Source organism: Ornithorhynchus anatinus, chromosome 3 (assembly GCF_004115215.2).
Source record: "Ornithorhynchus anatinus isolate Pmale09 chromosome 3, mOrnAna1.pri.v4, whole genome shotgun sequence".
NCBI lineage: Eukaryota > Metazoa > Chordata > Mammalia > Monotremata > Ornithorhynchidae > Ornithorhynchus > Ornithorhynchus anatinus.
The window spans coordinates 19,936,534-19,958,036 of NC_041730.1; the positions used below are offsets into that span (position 1 = coordinate 19,936,534).

General features: G+C 41.4%; 2 protein-coding genes across 2 annotated transcripts; both read left to right on the forward strand.

The window, feature by feature from the left end:
• The first annotated feature begins 2,264 nt into the window (after positions 1 to 2,264).
• LOC100084041 (olfactory receptor 1052-like) lies at positions 2,265 to 3,215 on the forward strand. Its single transcript, XM_007666605.2, has one exon. It carries the CDS (start codon positions 2,277 to 2,279, stop codon positions 3,213 to 3,215), a length of 939 nt encoding a protein of 312 aa, XP_007664795.2. The 5' UTR covers positions 2,265 to 2,276.
• Positions 3,216 to 12,192: 8,977 nt separating this feature from the next.
• On the forward strand, positions 12,193 to 13,113 carry LOC100089146 (olfactory receptor 1052-like). The gene has a single exon (XM_016225711.1). It carries the CDS (start codon positions 12,193 to 12,195, stop codon positions 13,111 to 13,113), a length of 921 nt encoding a protein of 306 aa, XP_016081197.1.
• The last annotated feature ends 8,390 nt before the right edge of the window (positions 13,114 to 21,503 follow it).

Consider the following 21,503-nt stretch of genomic DNA (forward strand, 5'->3'; position numbering starts at 1 on the left):
TGCCGAGCACTGTTCTAAGCGCTGGGGTAGATACAAGGGAATTAGGTTGTCCCACGTGGGGCTCACAGTCTTCATCCCCATTTTACAGATGAGGTAACTGAGGTACCGAGAAGTTAAGTGACTTACCCAAAGTCACACAGCTGACAAATGGCCGAGCCAAGATTTGAACCCATGACTTCTGACTCCAAAGCCCGTGCTCTTTCCACTGAGCCACGTTGCTTCTCATAGAACTCATCTATTAGAGAAAAATAGGATTGGTTTTCATGGCCACAAAATAACTTTGGTTTCTGATTCAGGTTTCTTTCAAACTCCAGATCCTGAGATTGCACAGCTGTATAAGGTATGCTTATGAGACATCTCAGTGGTTTCACCTTTGGGGTCCAAACTAAGAAAGAGGTGTTTTGAGTAAGCCTGTCATCCATAGCAACAGTTTGTAGCAGCTGGAAAAGAAAACAAAGCAAAACCAAAAAATCCATCTGGAAGGAATTTAGGTAAATTCTTTGGGCTGAGTGTATCAGTGGAGGCTTGGGGCTAAGCACTCTCTCAGTGAATATCTTCCTTTCTTTTACTGGGATGTAACTGAATAAAGGCATTAAGTCACCAAGAGGAAGATTGATATCTGTAATTAATCCAGCCTTTCAAATGGCAAAGTAGGATTCATTTGGATATGGAAGTGAATGCACTTATGTACCTTGTCATTTCCCTAATCCCAAATTCCCAAATTTACCATAATGTCTGTCTCCCCATCTAGACTGTAAGCTGTTTGTGGGTACGAATAATAATAATAATAATAGTTTCTCACTCTAGGCTTCAAGGCTCTCCATCACATTGCCCCCTCCTACTTCTCCTCCCTTCTCTCTTTCTACTCCCCACCCAACATGCTCCGCTCCTCTGCCGCCCACCTCCTCATCATCCCCCATCGACCTATCCTGCCGTCGATGCCTGGGCCACATCCTCCTGCTGTCCCGGAATGCCCTCCTTCCTCACCTCCGCCAAACTAATTCTCTTCCCCTCTTCAAAACTCTACTTAGAGCTCACCTCCTCCAAGAGGCCTTCCCAGACTGAGCTTCCCCTTTACCCTCTGCTCCCTCTGCTCCCTCCCACCCCCCCTTCACCTCTCCTCAGCTTAGCCCTCTTTTCCCTCCTTTCCCTCTGCTCCTCCCTCTCTCCCTTCCCCTCCCCTCAGCACTGTGCTCAACTGCTCAATTGTATATATTTTCATTACCCTATTTATTTTGTTAATGAGATGTACATCACCTTGATTCTATTTATTGCTATTGTTTTAATGAGATGTTCATCCCCTTGATTCTATTTATTGCTATTGTTTTTGTCTATCTCAGCTGATTAGACTATAAGCTCGTCAATGGGCAGGCACTGTCTCTATCTGTTGCCGATTTGTACATTCCAAGTGCTTAGTACAGTGCTCTGCACATAGTAAGCGCTCAATAAATACTATTGAATGAATGAATGAATGAATAATAAAAGTAATAATGATAATGGCATTAGTTAAGCACTTACTATGTGCCAGGCACTGTGTTAAGCACTGGGGTGGATATACACAAATTGGGTTGGACACAGTCCCTTTATGAGGCTCACAGTTTTCATCCCCATTTAACAGATGAGTAACTGAGGCATGGAGGAGTGAAGTGACTTACCCAAGGCCACATAGCAGACAAGTGGCGGAGCCAGGATTAGCACTCATGACCTTCAGACTCCCAGGCTCATGTTCTATCCATTACCCCATACTTCTCCTCTCTCATGTCTACCAACTAATCTACCAATGATTGTATTGCATTATATTCTTCCAAGTACAACTTATAGTGTTTACCATTGCTTGATTGATTCAGTGATGGCCCAGGAAAGAGTCTTCGGCTCCTATTGTACTCTCCAAAGTGCTTAGTTCAGTATATGGCAGCCTGGAGGCACTCAATAAATACCATTACGATGACAATCCCTATCACTGGAGCACAGGAGACCTGGGTTCAAATCTCAGCTCTGTTACCGTTGCTGTGACCTAGTCACTTATCATCTCTGGGCCACAGTTTCCTCATATGTAAAATGAGGATTAGGCCGAATCCCAGGTGAGGTAGCCTTTATATCCCATCTAATTATTTTGTATCTACCTCGGCACTTACACATAGTAAATGTTTCACAAATACCTCAATTATTGCTCTCTTTCATAGTTTAATAAATGTTTAATAAATGATATGCTCGATTATTGTTGATATAATTTTGCTCTCTATTTAAAAGGAAAATCTATTCGAAAATCTGAATACATGGCTGGAAGCAACCACACATCAGTGACTGAGTTCCTGCTTGTGGGTCTGACAGATCGTCCAGAACTGCAGATGCCCCTCTTTGTCCTGTTCTTGATCATTTATCTGGTCACTATGGTAGGAAATGTGTGTATGATCCTATTAATCCAGATCAATACCACTCTTCACACCCCCATGTACTTCTTTCTGTGTAACCTCGCGCTCTGTGATATCTGCTACTCTACTGTCTTGTCCCCTAAAATGTTGATAAATTTCTTTTTGGAAAGTAAGTCCAGCTCATTCATTGGATGTGTCTTTCAGAGTTTCTTTTTTGCCATTTATATTACTACTGAGGGCTTCCTCCTGGCCATCATGGCGTATGACCGCTACACAGCGATCGTCAACCCTCTGTTGTACACAGCTATCATGATCCCAAAGATCTGCATTCAGCTAGTGCTTGCATCCTATCTGGGAGGTCTTGTCAATTCGCTGACACACACAGTTGGATTATTGAGGTTGAATTTTTGCGGACCTAATGTCGTCAATCATTTCTTCTGTGATATCCCCCCTCTCCTGAAACTCTCCTGTTCTGACTCCCACACCAATGAGCTGCTACTTTTGACCTTCTCTGGAGTGATTGCAACAATCACCTTAATTATCATCGTGATCTCTTATGTCCAAATCGTCATCGCCATCCTCAGGATCGGCTCGGTCAAGGGGAGATACAAAACCTTCTCCACTTGCACCTCCCACCTGACAGCTGTGATCTTGTTCTATGGCTCACTGTCCTTCAGCTACATTCAGCCCAGTTCCCAGTATTCCCTGGAGCAAGAGAAAGTGTCTGCGGTGGTTTACACCCTGGTCGTCCCCATGCTAAATCCCCTGATTTACAGCCTGAGGAACAAGGATGTGAAGGAGGCTTTGAAAAGGTCAATCAAGTGGAAAAATTGCCACCACTAATTTCATAATAATAATAATAATAATTATGGTATTTGTTAAGTGTTTATTATGTGCAGAGCACTGTTCTAAGCACTAGGGTAGATACAGGGACATCAGATTGTCCCACTTGGGGCTCACATTTTTTAATTCCCATTTTTACAGATGAGGTAACAGAGAAGTTAAGTGACTTGCCCAAGGTCACACAGCAGACAAGTGGCGGAGCTGGGATTAGAACCCACACCCTCTGACTCCCAAGCCCGGGCTCAACATTGAGGTTTCATCAAAACCTCCTTTAAGCAACACCAATAGTCCCTGCCCCAGACTGCACAGTCTAAATAGGAGGGAGAATAGGTAGTGGATCGCCATTATATATAGATGAGGAAACTGAGGCACAGATTAGTTGAATGTTTTCCCCCATTTACACAGCAGGCAAGTGGCAGATCTGGGATTCAAGCTTTGTTCTCTGACTCCGTTACCTGTGTTCTTTTTACTAGACCGCACTGATTCTCTAGTGAACAATAAATGGACAATGAACAATAAATGAATAAGAATAGTAACACAGATGTTCATAGTAGGAAGGCAAAAAGAAATAATAGAAGAGCCCCAGGGTAAAATTTTTTCCATGAAAACAAGGCTATATAAAGTACAAATTAATGGGTAAACATCTCCAAGATATTAAATCCAACAGTTTTCAGATAATTTACTGTGAAAACTCTAAACTGTAAGGTCCTCCTCCAGATTGTAAACTCCTCGTTGGAAGTGAATATGACTACTAACTCTGTTGCATTGTACTTTTCCAAGCACTTCATACATAGAATGCTGCGCAAACACTAAGTACTCAATACATAACAGTGATTAATCGATTGACCTCCATAAATGAAATATTCTCACAATGTTTCTGCTTTATGATCGCTCTGCTCTCTGTTACATATTTGGGATTTTAGGAATAGGGTTAGTGCTCTAGAATCAAGGTCCCGCTATTTCCTCTTAGCTATGGCTCTTTCTTTCACTTTATCTTGAATTATGCTGAGAACCCTTGTCCAGCTTTGTGCCAAAAAGGGCTTGGGTAGCCATCCTTTACATGGTATAATCCTAACTTCTCGAAGTACCTCACTGCACCAAAAGCAGAATTTATGTCAGGGCTGATGGCCCTCTCGGAGCAGGCCAGGTGAATTTGCACTTTACAAGGCCATTGATGGAGCTCGGAGGGTGGTGGGCTTTATGATGGATGAATCTGTTGAAGTGGCTCCAAACTGCCCAATGAACACATTTAAACCTTACACCAAATCAAATCTTTGGTCTAACTTTCATAAACTTTCCTCTCCATTACTTTGTCCTTCCCTCCCTTTTTTCCTTCATTCCCTTCCCTTCACTTCTTTCTTTCTCCAATCTTCTCTCCCTACCAGTCATTCCTTCAGCTCTTTTCCTCCTTCTTGCGCCAGGATTGCTCGGAACCTGGTGTAGCTGGCTGAGGGAGAAGCTTCATGTTTCTTGAAATTATAGGTGAGAATCAATGGCAGAAAGCAACAGGCAAGGTACAGAATGCTTATTTTACTCAAACATATGGGAGTAAGCTTCTTCCTTAGATCGGAAATTGACAGAGAGCAGAAATAACGTGTTTTATTTCCTTTGTGTAGCTGTATGCTCAATAAATACCTTTTGATACTTCTCAGACTGATCCCAGACTTCATTTGCACTCTGGTTTGGGGACACAGAATGGACTGTAGGCTTAGGCTGCTTGAATTCATTTTTGAAACAGAGGGAACATAAGCAGTGGGGAGATCCCTATTGGCACCCAACAATTTTGGAGCTGAAGGGCCCAGATCTGGGAGTCAGGGAACCTGAGTTCTAATCCCGGCTCCCCACTTGCACTGCTTTGCAATGTTAGGCAAGTCACTTAACTTCTCTGGACCTCAGTTTCCTCATCTATAAAATGGAGATTAAATAGCTGTTCCCTCTTCTACTTAAACTTTATGCCGTAGGAGACACAGGCAGTATGATCCGATTGTATTTCATTCACTCCAGAGTTTAGTACAGTGCTTAACACATAGTAAATACTTAACAAATACCCCAATTATTATTCTTCTTCATAGAGAAAAGTGTCCAGGGTGGTGGTGCAGGTAGGCGTTCAGATGGAGAGGATGAGTTTAGAATGTTGAGGGGAGGATCCAGAAAACCCCCAAACCCCAGAACTTTGAATGTAGTTACACACTTCCAAGTGGTCTGGGCAAATATGCCATAGCTTGACAGGAAACAGGCCACACAGGTAAATTTTAAGGGTCCCAGAGCAGCTAAATTTGCTCTTTTATTATGGTATTTGTTAAGCGCTTACTATGTGCCAAGCATCATTCTAAGCTCTGGGATGGATACAGGGTAATCAGGTAGGCCCACATGGGGCTCACACTTTTAATCCCCATTTTCAGATGAGGTAACTAAGGCACAGAGAAGTGAAGTGACTTGTCCAAGGTCACGCAGCAGACAAGTGGTGGAGCCGAGATTAGAACCCATGTCCTCTGACTCCTAAGCCCGCGCTCTTTCCACTAAGCCCAGCTGCTTCTCTGATTCATTCAATCATATTTATTGAGTGTTTACTATGTACGGACTCTGATAACACTAATATTCTGACTCACCCCAGGACTTAATCCACGTTGAGCCCTTTGTTAGACTCTTTATCTAGCAGAAACCCCTGTCGCCAAAGAGATTTAACAGTCTCTGTCTAGCACACAAACACTCAGGAGAAACCAAAGTTATTTTGGGAGAAGGAGTTCTATTCAGATGGATATGGGTGATTCTGGAGGTGAAGGGGTCCCAACTTCTTTTTGCATCCCCAAAAAGGAACCAAAACATTTTAAAAATACTGTCAAAGATATGGTTGAAGAGGGAGAGAAAGGGCCACAGTCAGGGAGGTAAGGGCATCAATAATCAATCAAGCAGTAGTATTTATTGAGAGCCTGTGGTATGTAGAGTGCTACATTAAGCATGTGGAATAGAAGAGAGGAGTTTGAAGACAGGTCCCTACCCTCAAGGCGCTTACAATCTAGTGAGGGAGGACATTCATAGAAGGAAAAGGTATAGTCAGAGCAGGAAAAGAAGAGAGGAAAGAAGTCTGCTTCGGTGGGAGGTGAGGGAAGGGGGAACATGGAATAGGCAGGCTTCCTTTCCTTCTGGTCGCACCCACTGCGTCCACACTGTCCTCACCCTGCGAGAGCGAAGTAGAAGGCAGAGCAGGAATAGGAGTAAGAGCAGAGCAGTGAGACAGCCAAATATATTCACTCATTCAATTGTATTTATCGAGCGCTTACTGTGTGCAGAGCACTGTGCTAAGATCTTGGAAAGTACAATTCAGCAACAAATAGAGACGATCCCTACCCAACAATGGGTTCACAGTCTAGAAGAGGAGAGACAGACAACAAAACAAGTAAACAGGCATCAATAAGATCGATAGAAATAAACAGAATTATAGATACATACACATCATTTAAAAAAAATAGAATAACAAATATATACATACACCACACACAAGTGCTGTGGGGAGGGGAAGGGCGTAGAGCAGAGGGAGGGAGTGGGGACAATGGAGAGGGGAGGAGGGGGAGAGGGAAAGGGAGGCCTCAGTCTGGGAAGGCCTCCTGGAGGAAGTGAGCCTTAGATAGGGCTTTGAAGGGGGGAAGAGAGTTATTTTGGCGGATGTGAGGAGGGAGGACATTCCAGGCCAGAGGTAGGATTTGGGTCAGGGGTCAACTGCGGGACAGGAGAGAACAAGACCCAGTGAGAAGGTTAGCACCAGAGGAATGGATCGTGTGGGCTGGGCTGTAGAAGGAGAGAAGGGAGGTGAGGTAGAAGGGGACAAGGTGATCCTCAAAGTTCCAGAAAACCACTTCCTGACCCAATTAGGGTCAGCAGAGCAGCCTGGCATATTGGATAGAGCATGGACCTGGGAGTCAGAAGGTCATGGGTTCTAATACTGGTTCTGCCACTTCTCTGCTGTGTGTCTTTGGGCAAGTCACTTCACTTCTCTGGGTCTTAGTTACCTCAACTGTAAAATGGGGATTAAGACTATGAGCCCCATGTGGGACAGGGACAATGTCCAATCCAATTTGCTTTGAATCCCACCCCAGAACTTAGTACAGTGTCTGGCACAGAGTAATCGCTTAACAAATACCTTAATCATTATCATTATTATTATGATTATTGGATCACAAGGTCATGTGTGATTTCCCACAGAGCTACCATGGCAAACTTCCAGGGGAGTCTCCTGAAGCTTTCCAGGGATGACTCGGGGTGGTTCAGGCAGTTTTGGACCACACCCAGACCTCTTGAAACACAGGGTCAGATGGATCAGGCAGGGGTCATTCATTCTTCATTCAATTGTATTTACTGAGTGCATACTGTGTGCAGAGCACTGTACTAAGAACTCAGAAGGTACAATACAGCAATAAGGAGAGACAATCCCTGCCCACAATGGGCAGGAAAGGTTGAGCATTTTAATATAATAATGATTAAAAAAATATCATCTTGCATTTGCCTAGTTCTTTCATTTTTCCAAAGTGCTTTCATACCAAACATCTCATTTTTTCTATGAAAGACCTCTGAGGTAGGGAGAGGTAGCTATTATTATTATCAACATTTTAGAGATGAAGAAACTGAGGCATAGAAAGATTGGGACTTTCCCAAGGCCACCCAACAGGCTATTATCGGAGCTGGAACTAATTCCTGTATGTTCTGGCTCCCAGCCTCATGCTCTTCCAACTCTTCGAAAACTTTCAGTGATCACCCATTTGTCTCCTCATTAAACAGAATCTCCTTATCAAGGGTCATAAAGCACTCAGTCAGCTCGATCCCTCCTTATCTAACCTAACTCAGTTCCTACTACAACCCAACCTGGGCACTTCGCTCCCCTAATGTCAACCTACTTACTGTTCTTGATCTCATTTCTCTTTCCACCGACCCCTTGCCCTTCTCCTCCCACTGGCTTGGAACTTCCTTCCTCTTGATATTTGACAGATCACCACTTTCCCCATCTTTAAAGCCCTCCTATAATCATATCTCCTTCAAGAAGCCTTCCCTAACCCCTCATTTCACCATCCTGGTCACCCAAACGTCTGCACCGGCTATACACTTGGGTCAGTACACGTTAAGCATTTTGAACTGCACCCTATCATCAGCACCACAGCACTCATGTCCCTATTCTTATACTCCACTGCTTCCCCTTTCTATAATTTATTTTAATGTCTGTCTCTACCACTATATTGTAAGCTTCTTGAGGGCAGAGATCATATCTACCAACTCTATCATATTCTACTCTCCCAAGAGCTCAATAAAAGCCACTGATTGATGGACATAATACAATCAAGGTTGCTTACAGAATGGACTTGAACTTTCAGCCCCACTTGAGATAAAATCCATTTTTTTATTTGGTTCTCCATGTTTAGATTTATGTCAGAGTTTATCATTGATGAAATAGATTACTTGAAGGTGCACCAGACTGGGACTGATGAAAAAGCTTTTTCAGGGAATAGGAAATGAATCACTAAAATAAGAAAGGAAAATAACAAACCACCAGAGCATTTCCACACTCCAGAGAGGACACATGCCATCAGAAGTCCCACAGGATATTTTATGAACCAAATTCAGGTTCTGAGCTAGGATTCAGAGTTCCTACAGGCTTAAGGGACTGTGTCCCCAAATGCCACTATATCCTATATTAACAGAACCCATGGAATCAACTCATGGCAGAACTGTCTGCCCCATGAAGAGGTTATCCACACAAGGCTCAGAATCTGAGGATTTATGCATTTTGGAAATTACTATCTACTTTTAGTGTTATTCTTACATTGCATATTTACTGCCCTATTGGGGCTACTTAAATGTGAAATGAACTTTCTAGAATTTAATTTTCCAATTTTGCTCCAGACTAAATAATAGACTAAAGAGCAGTGAAAGAAGCTGCGATGCTCACTGGCTATAACACTCAATACAGGTATGGGTACCCAAGGACCATCTTGCAGATATTCCCTATAGTTACTTTACATGAGGGTGCTTTTATTGTATGAGTTATGCTAATAATCAGACACTTATGCAACTTTAAAAAAATGATTTATTCAGACAAATGTGCTGTTATTCTGCAAGTTACTGAAATTTGTACTATTTTTGGTATTCAGCAATTTTTAGCAGCAAGTGTCTGAGACATTGTGAGAAACCAACCGTATGCTTAATGAGTTTATATATTTGTAGGTTTGTTTGAAAAAATTATAACCATAGAGCAAGAAAAATATTCAGCCCTAGGCAAACAAAAGAACCACTTACATGTTTCAAATTCATTATTACTTTTCTGTAGTTGACCACAGGATAGTAACTACTGATTGAGATTTCTGATTTTATCTTGCCAGTTGTTACATCAAAAGATGGTATTTTTCAAAAATTATTTTACTATTTCAATAGCTATTAAAATGTAAATATTTCAGTGTTTTGGTAAAACATGGTTCTATGTTTAAACTTCACTTACTTGGGGTCTTTATGAGAGCTCTATGATTTACTATGTCACAGTTCATCATTTTGGGGGGTTTCAATTTTCCTTCAATCCAAATACCTTTATGCTAAAGGAGAAAGAAAGATTTTGGAGGCTGCTTTCAAATCAATTGCCTTCACTTTTCTAGAAGTACAATCTTATTTATTGAAAAGAGATTTTCTTAGAGGTCTTCAGGTCATAGTTTTTAAAAACTTGATATCCACCTCATCCTCAGGCCCTTATCACATGTTCATATTCATAATGTATGTTAATGTCCATCTCTCCCTCTAGACTGTAAGCTCCCTGTGGGCAGTGTGTGTCTCCCAACTCTGTTGTATTGTACTATCCCAAGTGCTTAGTACGGTACTCTGAGCATAGTAAGTGTTCAATAAATACCATTGACTGATTGACTGATTCTAGACCTCTACAGTTCCACCAGGTTCTAAAGCTTTGAAGACCTCTGTCCACTTTCCCTTTCCACAATGCTCTCTCACTTGTCTGTGAATGCTAAAAAAACTGTATCTCTTTTAAGTTTTAGAGTGCTCAGATCAGAAACTTGAGAGATGGATTACGACTGATTCTAAATGGAGAAGGAAGAACCAAACATTTTTAGAAATAAAACTTATTTTATAATTTATGGATGATCTGAATTTGAGCAGACATCAACAATCATTAGGTCTTAGCATTTTAGAACAAAAGTACAGGAAAGAAATGTATAAAGGTTACAATTAATCAGAGCCATTTGTTTATGATGTTCCAAAATGGATAACCCAACGATTAATTAATTAATGGAAAGAGCACGGCCTTGGGAGTCAGAGGACATGGGTTCTAATCCCATCTTCCCCCACTTGTCAACTGTGTGTACTTGGGCAAGTCATTTCACTTCTCGGTGCCTCAGTTACCTCATCTGTAAAATGAGGATTAAGACTGTGAGCCCCACGTGGGACAACCTGATTAGCTTGTGTATCTACCCCAGCACTTAGAACAGTGCGTGGCACAGAGTTAGTGTTTAAAAAACACCATCATTATCATTACTATTACTCAGTCCTACCTGGATTTTATTTTAGTGCGTGTCTCTCCTTCGACTGTGAGCCCCACTTGGGATAGAGACTGTACCAACTTGATTACTTAAGTATACTGCTTGTGACATACAAAGTCCTTAACAGTACCATTATTATTATGAAAGCCATAGATATTTAAAGGTAAATTCAAGTTTTAGTTCTCTGTTCTTATTAAGAAACATCTATTTTATGCCTATGAAGTAGGGTGAATCTTTTAAAAAATATTTTGAAATATTTGTTTTCTAGTAAGGTGAATGTGTGCACTGGATTGATGAGAACAGAGCTAAAACTTCCATCTTTTCAGACATCTGAAGTGGGATAGCATCACTGACTCAAATTTATTCCTAAGCAAACGTTTCTGGGAAATTTGCTCAAGAAAAGATTTCTAATTTGCTCAGAACAATGCTTGTTGCCAATTTTATTTTAAGCTGTCATATTTTGTTTCTTATAAGCCGCCTTAAATAAGCTTTAGAAATAAACCTATTACAGTGGCTCAGTGGACAAGACAAATCACAAGAGTCCTGATTATTATCACCTTACATTTACCAGTTTTTGACATAGGAAAACTCATTTGAGTTTTTTAAATCCTCTACTTCTTTTGTGATCCAATTTTGCCCACTGGATTTTTTGCCTTTACTAGGACACTTTAAAATCCTTTCTTCAAGCTTTTGAACAAACATTTATTTTAAGAGGTTTAGTCTCCGATATTTTGTTAGAAAAAATGTATAAATTTTAAACTTGGGGTAGTCTGAGACAAAGCCATCAGAACTTAATCTTTGCCACAGAACTTCATTTGCTCTTCAACTCTCTTTCAAATTTGGGAGTCAAGTTTAATTTGACATTTATTTATTTTAATACATTTAGTCTCTGAAAAATGAACTGCTTTCATCTTTACCCTTATGACCAGTTTATAAACTCCTTTTTTTTGTCTTTCAGGATTAAAAAGGAAAGCATGGGCTATCAGGAATTTCTGGTAGCTCATATGCCCCTGGAAACTTAGCCCACCTTATATTTAGACTTACAGATGAACATTTCGGTGTCGTGCTTCCAGTTTAAAGAAAAGAAGTATGGGCGACAAGGGTGGATAATCTGAACTTCAACCTTCAAGAATGAAGTAGTAGACTTCTCCAAATGTTGGATAAAAATAGTTTAAATCTAGCATAACTACTTGAAAGAAGAACAGTGAGGATCAAACAAATAAGACCAAGAGATGGGTGAAAGGAAAACAAAACCAAGGACTTTTTAATGTGAATATCTTTAAAAGACTCCCTCAATGGTATACATGTGTGTATATATATATATATGCATATGTGCATATATATGTCTTTCACAAGCAATTTATCTGTAATTGTCTGTGAATGTTAATGATACAAATTTCCAGAGGAGGGGCTCTTAAAGATATAAGGGATTTTCTAACTGACTAATTCATTAAATGGCTAGAGGAAATCACACTACAGTTACTGAATTCATTCTTGTGGGATTGACAGATCGTCCAGAGCTTCAGGTCCCTCTTTTTATGCTTTTTCTAGCAATATACTTTGTTACACTGGTAGGGAATATTGGAATGATTGTTTTAATCCAGGTCGATTCCCGACTTCAAACGACTATGTACTTTTTCCTCAGTAACTTGTCCTTCTTGGACTTATGTTATGCCACAGTCTTTGCTCCCAAAATGTTGGCAAACTACTTCTCAGAGAAAAAAACCATTTCTTTTGCTGGATGCTTCACTCAGTGTTTCCTTTTCATCATGTACGTATCCTCTGAGGGCATCCTGCTGGCTGTCATGGCGTTCGATCGCTACGTGGCAATCTGCAACCCACTGCTTTACAACATCATTGTGACCAAGAAGCTCTGTATCAATCTTGTGGTTGGGTCCTATCTCGGAGGAATTATAAACTCACTGTCACACACAGGGAGCTTGCTGAGACTGCCTTTCTGCGGTCCCAATGTTGTGAACCATTATTTTTGTGATGTCCCTCCACTGCTGAAGCTCCCCTGTGCTGATACCCGCATTAATGAGATCCTCCTTTTCACCCTCTCTGGGATTCTAGCTATCATCACTTTCCTGTTCGTCTTCATCTCCTACATTTTCATCGTGGCTACCATACTGAGGATCCCCTCTACTGAGGGGAGACAGAAAGCTTTTTCCACCTGTGCCTCCCATCTGACAGCCGTGACCTTGTTTTACAGCTCAGTTAGCTTTAGCTACGTCCAGCCGACATCACTGCATTCTCTGGATCAGGAGAAAGTAGTGGCCGTATTTTACACCTTGGTAATCCCCATGTTGAATCCGCTGATATACAGCCTGAGGAACAAAGATGTGAAGGAGGCCTTGAAAAAAGCCATGACTTAAAAAAATTATTTCCATGGGTGCTTTTGACAAGTGAGAGGGAGAAAAGAACTTCTTATGATAGGACTGAAAATGAAACATGGTACAGTGGTGTGCTTTCTTTGAAATTCTTATAGGCTTGTGAAATAGTAATGCTCACACTTAGTGTTTAAATGGGGTGCAAATGGGCAGCAAAAAGAATATGTATATATGTAGGTATACATAAATATATTACATTTTACAGCTACTATATATTCAATATATTGCTGTTCCAATGACTAATTGGTGACTAATGACTAATATAAAAACATGAAACATGAGTCCTTTATCAAGGGACACTACATACAATTATAATAATAATAATTATTGTATTTGGTAAGCGCTTACTATGTGCCAAGCACTGTTCTAAGTTCTGGGATAGATACAGTGTAATCAGGCTTTCCCATGTGGAGATCACACTTTTAATCCCCATTTTACAGATGAGATATCTGAGGCACAGAGAAGTTAAGTGACTTGCCCAAGGTCACACAGTAGACAAGAGGCAGAGCCGGTATTATAACCCATGTCCTTTGACACCCAAGCCCATGGTCCTTTCACTAAGCCACATCCAGTCTAGACTGTGAGCTTGTTGGGAGCAGAGAATGTGTTTGATGCTATAATGTACTCTCCCAAGTGCTTAGTAAAGTACTTTGCACACAGTAAATGCTCAATAAATATGATTTATAATAATAATATTCCAAATATTTTTTATGGCTTGACAATAAATGAATAGAGATTTGGGGGGTTAAAGATTTATTTTATCTCATTGCATTATTAATATATGTGTTAGATGACAAGATCTAAGGAAGAAACAATTGCCTTTTTTAAAAAACAGCTTTCCCCTTGTGAGGAGATTGGAAGACAGCAGAATACTGAACTAGCTGGTGAATGGTCTTAATAGAATTAGAATCACAAGCTACTTTGTCATCTTCATCATTATCATCCACTTGTATTGAAACATTCCTGATTAGACTGTAAGCCCGTCAAACGGCAGGGACTGTCTCTATCTGTTGCCGACTTGTACATTCCAAGCTCTTAGTACAGTGCTCTGCACATAGTAAGTGCTCAGTAAATACTATTAAATGAATCAGTGTGTGCAGGGACAATAAATGGAATACTTTATTAAGAAGTAGAAAGAAAACAGAAAAATGGGCACAAAGGTTCTAATGCTTTTAAATATTATCACACTAAATACCCTGATGCTTTGTATTTGTTAAATGCCTGTTATTCACCAAATTCTTTAAACTTGGGATAATGAAGTCATATTGATCTTCACAAACAACTTACCTCCAATTATCCCAAAACATCCTTAACGAAATTCACTAATTCACTTGTGTCATTCTTGATTTCTATTCTGTCACTACTGTCTTAGAGAAGCAGTGTGGCTCAGTGGAAAGAGCACGGGCTGGGGACTCAGAGGCCATGGGTTCACATCCCAGCTCTGCCACTTGTCAGCTGTGTGACTTTGGGCAAGTCACTTAACTTCTCTGTGCCTCAGTTCCCTCAACTGTAAAATGGGAATTAAGACTGTCCCCACGTGGGACAACCTGATGACCTTGTATCCTCCCCCGCACTTAGAACAGTGCTTTGCACATAGTAAGAGCTTAACAAATGCCATCATTATTATTGCTATTATCTATGGTATAGTCATCAGTTTATGTTTACTACGTCCCTCTAGGTTTGGAAGCAACTCAAGGAGTGGGATTGCATATTTTACTTCTTTTACATTTTCCTCACTTAGAAATGAACAAATCAATAAAAAATACTTAGGTGCTAATGCAGTCGATGGAATGACTCCAATCCACTAATAGAATTAATTGACCGCCTACTGTGTGCAATTCATTTTACTAAACAGGGTCCAATAGAAGCCAGCACGAATTACCTACATTCATTCATTCAGTCATATTTATTGAGTGCTTACTGTGTGCAGAGCACTGTACTAAGCAGTATATTTGAGCTGCTTACACTCTAATGGGGTTAGAAAGACACAAATAGCTTTACAGACATGAAGAAGAAACTGGAAATACAGATATTTTGAAAAGCATTTGGTTAAATAGAGTAACTAAATTAATAGGAACAGAAGAGCTATGGGTGGTTCTAAATACATACAGGAAGCAGCGTGGCTTAGTAGAAAGAGCACAGGCTTGGGAGTCAGAGGACATGGGTTCTAATTCCGGCCCCACCACTTGTCTGCTGTGTGACCTTGGGCAAGCCGCTTAACTTCTCTCTGCCTCAGTTACCTCATCTGTAAAATGGGGATTAAAACTGTGAGCCCCACGTGACACAACCTGATTACCTTGTATCTACCCCAGCATTTAAAACAGTGCTTGGCACATAGTAAGTATTTCACAAATACTATAATTATATTATTGTTTTAAGTACTGTGAAATAGTGAAAAAGTGCTGAGGGGTGGTAGTTGGGAGAATGTAAAATGACTGAGAAAGTTAGCATTAAGTATGTCTTTTGAAGGGACTGACTTTTTGGGAAGGGGACTGAGGAGGGGAAGGCCATAGTTTGGTGCAGTTTTTTAGGAACAGCGTTTCAGACAGGAGAAGGTGGTCTGAGCAATGGGTTGGAGCTGGGAAAGTAGTGGCCAACATGCAGTTAGAAGATTTCTTCAGACTGTATAGGTATAAAGCGAGAAAGCCAGAGTGTAGCAAGAGAAAAGAACATAAAGCTAAGAAGGAGTCACATATGGGAGAGCCTTGAAACATTGGATAGAAGATTTTTTTTTTTTGCAAGAACAAACAGGTGGTTACGGGAGATTTTTGAGGAGAAAAACTGTTTTCCAATTATCATTTTGAAATGATGATCCAAAATGCTATTTGGAGTATGGGTTGAAAGAAAGAAATGCTGGAGGCAGAAAGACCAGGATGATGGCTGATTCAGTAGTTCACGGGGCCACAGTGGTCCAAGTATCATGGCATAGAACCAGGGTGATTAATGGTGGCATTGGTGGTTATAAGAGTGGTGAGAAAATGTTATCCTGGCAGTGGAATATTAGAAGCCCAAAGAGGGAAAGTGAGAGGAAGCTAGTCTGTGCTTACTGAGGTGAAATAGGTAAAAAAATCATTATTAGCCTTTTTAGGTTTTGAAAGAAGTCTGAAAATTTATAGTATGCAAGAGGAATTTTACAAGGGAATAGGGTTGAAGATTTTAAAGAGAGATTTCAGGAGAGCCAGTCTGAGGTTGGAAAGAAGACAGAAAGTGAATTAAATCAAAATTAAGGGGTAAGATCAGAAAAAAATATTAGGAGAAAGGGAGGCCTAGAATGGGTAGACTGCAACCTGATCTAACTGTGTGGGGAAGAGAGTCAAAAGATGGAGTTTCCACTACTTGTCTACGTGTCACCTTCTCAGAAACTGGGACTCCTCTTGGTTATGAATTAGTGAAAAAAATGATCCGAGATAAAGACTAAATATTTGATAAGGAATATAAAAGTTAAATATTGAATGGGAGGAAAGTAGGGCGGTGAGAATGAGGAAAGATCTGTAAAAATGACAGGAGGAATGTATCCTGGGAAAATATAGTATACCTTTGTGAACCAAACCATCGTAACCTAATAACAATCTATCCTCGAGACACCTAGGTGATTTGGAGATTTAATGATCCTCTTATTTAAATTATTGTTAAGTTTTTCGAAGGAACTCCTGGGACACTGTCCCCAAGTGAAACTGAAGAAAATATAAACACAACTCTGCTTTTCAAAAGCATCCTTTTGGAGGACAAAAGTTAAGATTTCTTTTTTGACTCTATGAGCAGAATGTGTGCTCATTTTAGCCTTCAACTTGAATGGAAAAAAAAGTTGAGATATTTTAGTTCACCAAATAGCAAGTATTTCAACATTTATTAACATTTAAAATGGAGGCATGTATTTCGAAGAGGGTCTACAGAAGTCTGAAAATGCTCTGCTCCCTACTGGAGGTGGAACGAAGGGCAGTGGAATGTAGGTAATATTCTTGCAAGATGTGCTGTCTGGAAATTGCATTTTCCAGATCAGAGGCCTCCATTTCCTAGAATCTCCTTGGAATGAGACCCCTATCAGCAACTCAGGCAGTCATCAAATTTATGAAAGGGAACTCTTGCTCTCTCAGTTCCTGCCTTTTGGGTCATAATCTGGAAGCTTCATCTGGTGACCTACTTCATACGCTGACCTGTAAGTAGACACACTGCCTGAATATCTAAGTTTCCTTTTGTATTAATGAGACTCTGCATAAATAGTGAATCTTATATATCTAGTGCAGCGTAAGTATACTGATCTAGTTTAAGTTTCCCCCTTTTATCTTCCCCTGAGGATTAAACCAAACTGCGAGGGCTGAGTGATGAATGTACAGAGGTACCTAGATTTTTACTCTGGTTGCTTCACCTCTAGCCCTGATAGAACACTTTTCACTGATGCTCATTGGATGGTATTTGCAGCTCCATGATTTGTAAACTTGATCTGAGACAATGAAAAACCTCATTTTATAAACAATAACAATAATAACAATAATAATGGTATTTGTTTAGTTCTTACTATGTGCCAGGCACTATACTAAGCACTGGGGTGGATGCAAGCAAATCAGGCTGGACACAGTCCCTGTCCCATGTGAGGTTCACAGTCTCAATCCCCATTTTTCAGATGAGGTGACTAAGGCACAGAGAAGTTAAATGACTTGCCTGAGGTCATACAGCAGACAAGTAGTGGAGTCAGTATTAGAACTCGTGTCCTTCTGACTCTCAGGCCCATGCTCTTTCCACTAGGGCATGATTGATGGTATTTATTGAGTGCTTACTGAATGAAGAGTGCTATGCTAAGCTCTTGGGAGAGAACAATATTACAGAGTTGGTAAGTCATGGTCTCTGCCCACAAGGAGCTTACGGTCCTTAGAGGGAGACAGACATGAAAATAAATTACGGGTATGGATATGTGCTGTGGGGTTGGGGGTGGGGTGAATATCCAGTGTTCAAAGGGCTCAAATCAAAGTGCAAGGGTGATGCAGAAGGGAGAGGGAGTAGGGGAAATTAGGAAATGGTCAGGGAGGTCTTTTGGAGGAGATATGATCTTAATAAGGCTTTGAGGATGGGAAGAATGATGGTCTGTCAGACTTGAAGCGGAAGGGAGTCGGGGGGAAGAAGTAGGCAGTTTGTGGTTGAGGGGTCGTCAATGAGATATAGGACATGACTGTAAAAGTGGACATGAGTCTCAGTGGACCCTGAAGTCACATAAATACTGAGATAAGTGATGAACACTTCCTTGTACTAATTTTATTCTTTAAGGTGATGATGATGAGGTCTTCCATCAGGAATGACAGAGAGCTTCATTCCTCAGACTTTAGAAAAGATTTGATTATAGTGCTAGTAATTTAGCATCATACACCCTCAAAAGTTGGTACTTCTGAAGACCATCTCATCCTTTTGAGTAACTGCAGTGTGGCCTACTGGAAAGAGCCCAGGCCTGGGAGTGAGAGGAAGTGGGTTCTAATATTGGGTCTGCCCCTTGTCTGTGGAGACCTTGGGCAAGCCACTAAATTTCTCTGGGCCTCAGTTCCCTCATCTGCAAAATGGGGATTCACTACCTGTTCTCCTTCCTACTTAGACTTCCTGCTAGCTCACTGTGGGCAGGGAACATGTAGACCTACTCTGTTGTATTGTACATTTAGTAGAGTGCTCTGTACACAGTCAGTGTTCAATAAATACCACTGATTGATTAGACCAGAAGCCCCGTGTTTGACCTGATTCTCACCTGACTACCCCAGCATTTAAGTACAATGCTTGATGCACAGTAAGAACGTAAACCCCATTTTACAGATGAGGGAACTGAGGCACTGAGAAGTTAAGTGACTTGCCCAAAGTCACGCAGCTGACAGGTGAACACACTGTAATGCGTTTGTCAAGGATGTGTTCCTCACTATAGGAGAATTGAGTGGAATGGCTCTCTTCTGCCATCCTACTTTTTGTCATAATAATAACAATAATTGCATTTAAGTGCGTACTGTGTGCCAAGCACTGTACTAAGCGCTGGAGTAGACACAAGATGATCTGGTACCACATGGGGCTCGCAATCTAAGTTGGAGGGAGAAGAGGAATTAAATATCCATTTTGCAGCTGAGAGAACTGAAGCACAGAGAAGTTAAGCGACTTGCCCAAGGTGACAGAGCAGAGACATGGTGGAGCAGGGCTTAGAACCCAGATCCTCCAACTCCCAGGCCTTTGCTCTTTTCCCTAGGCCACTCTGCTTCCCTGTGTCCCATTCCTCGATTCACTTGTCACAGTGAGACTCTCCGTGGTCAGTAATGAGACGGTGCAACATGTCTTTGCAATCATCAGTAGTATCTGAGCACCTATTGTGGGCAGAGCCCTGTATGCAGCATTTATAAAGTTCGTGAACATGATCTCTGTAATCTATGGCGCATACAATCTAGTGGGAGAGACACTTAAACAGTTTAGATAGGAAGAAGTGGCTCGATAAATGAGTTGGTGCCTAATAGGGAATGTAAGGTACGTATAGAAAAGTTAGGGGTGACGGTGATTATGTTACACGTTCGCTGCAGGTAGTCTTAGTTCTGAGTCACGGCCACCAAACCGGCCTTGGTGGCTAGTCAAACCCACCACCTTGGTAGTTAGAGAAACAACGTGGCTCAGTGGAAAGAGCCCGGGCTCGGGAGTCAGAGGTCATGGGTTCGAATGCCGACTCTGCCCCTTGTCAGCTGTGTGACTGTGGGCGAGTCACTTCACTTCTCTGGGCCTCGGTTTCCTCATCTGTAAAATGGGGATGAAGACTGTGAGCCTCACGTGGGGCAACCTCATTCCCCTGTGTCTACCCCAGCGCTTAAAACAGTGCTCTGCACATAGTAAGCGCTTAACAAATAGCAACATTATTAATAGTAGTAGTAAAGAGCGTGGTGGAGAAATGCCCGTGCTCTATCTACTTTAGAGATTGGGGATGATGATGCTGTCGTGTTTCTCCAGAGTTAGTTCAGGGCTGATATCTCCTTCCCCCCACAGGGGCCTCGTTTGAAGGGGTCAGGGGGTTTGGAGAGCAGTGGCTTTCTGGTGGTCAGTGTGAGCTTGGGGCATATCACACAGTGCTCATCCCAGCCCACAATGGCTCTGGTGACCCTTCAGCTCTCTCTGCCAAACTAAGGCAATTATTCAGAGAAGAATATTTAGAACTTTGTATAGAACTCCTGTCTTGCCCTGGGTTTCGGACTCTACCATTTCTCCTTTGAGGGTATTCTGAAATCCTTTTCTACTTGAAGTGGCTAATGATTTCTTGGCTTCCGTGACAGTTTGCTCCATCAAGGACAGAAAACCCTGAGCCCATGAAGGCTTGGATAGCAAGTTCATTTTGTTTTTCCATCTCGTTCAGTTGTTCCCTGGAGTTTTGGGTTGTTTTTTTTTTTTTATTGTGCGTAGTTTGCCGAATGGGGCTCTGAATAGCAGAGAGTTGTTGAAATTAGGGTAAACTAATGAGTCAGAAGGGTTGATATCTGGGTTTGGCTGTGGTTCTTTGTATTGTTAAAAAAAAACAGAAATAAAATACCCCAGGCCTGTTCATCTCAAATGATGGTGTAACACGTGCTGCAGTTTTCCAAAAATATGTTGAGGCTGTCATTTTTCAGATCGTTAAAGTTAAATATTTGAGAAGCTTCTTAACAATGCATGTGTTTTAGCAGGATTTAGTAAGTAACTCACCCATGCCATTTGCCTGTTAACAGAGTTTGTATGTGTTATTAGTAGCTTGATTATTTTTTCCTTTGAACATTTTTCTTTCCAAAACATTCAACTTTGGAAGATTGGCCACAAGAAAAAATGGAATGGTGGCTTTTAAAACTGTGGTGACACCAGCCGTACGTTTAGAAGTGAAACCAGGATGCCCTGTCTTTGGGCTTGCCTTAGAGCACCCAGCCCCTGTACTGGAATATGGTTGGCCGGTTGGCGTGGAAGGGAACCCATCCGCCGGCCGTGGCACAGGCAGCTGTGACTGCCGCCAGGTCTGGACCTGCTTAGAGAAGCAGCGTGGCTCACTGGGAAGAGCCCGGGCTTTGGAGTCAGAGGTCATGGGTTCGAACCCCGGCTCTGCCACTTGTCAGCTGTGTGACTGTGGGCAAGTCACTTCACTTCTCTGTGCCTCAGTTACCTCATCTGTAAAAGGGGGATTAAGACTGTGAGCCCCACGTAGGACAACCTGATTCCCCTGTGTCTACCCCAGCGCTTAGAACAGTGCTCGGCACATAGTAAGCGCTTAACAAATACCAACATTATTATTATTATTATTAACGTAAACAAATGTCACAGTTATTATAAATGCAGTTTTCACCCACTCTGCATTTGGGTGAAATATCATTATATTTTACACCCAATTTATTTCACCCAATGAATTTCCACCCAAT

What these genes read in the sequence shown, in the direction of transcription:
- LOC100089146 (XM_016225711.1), top strand. Translation starts at nt 12,193, where the DNA reads ATGGCTAGAGGAAATCACACTACAGTTACTGAATTCATTCTTGTGGGA.
- LOC100084041 (XM_007666605.2), top strand. Translation starts at nt 2,277, where the DNA reads ATGGCTGGAAGCAACCACACATCAGTGACTGAGTTCCTGCTTGTGGGT.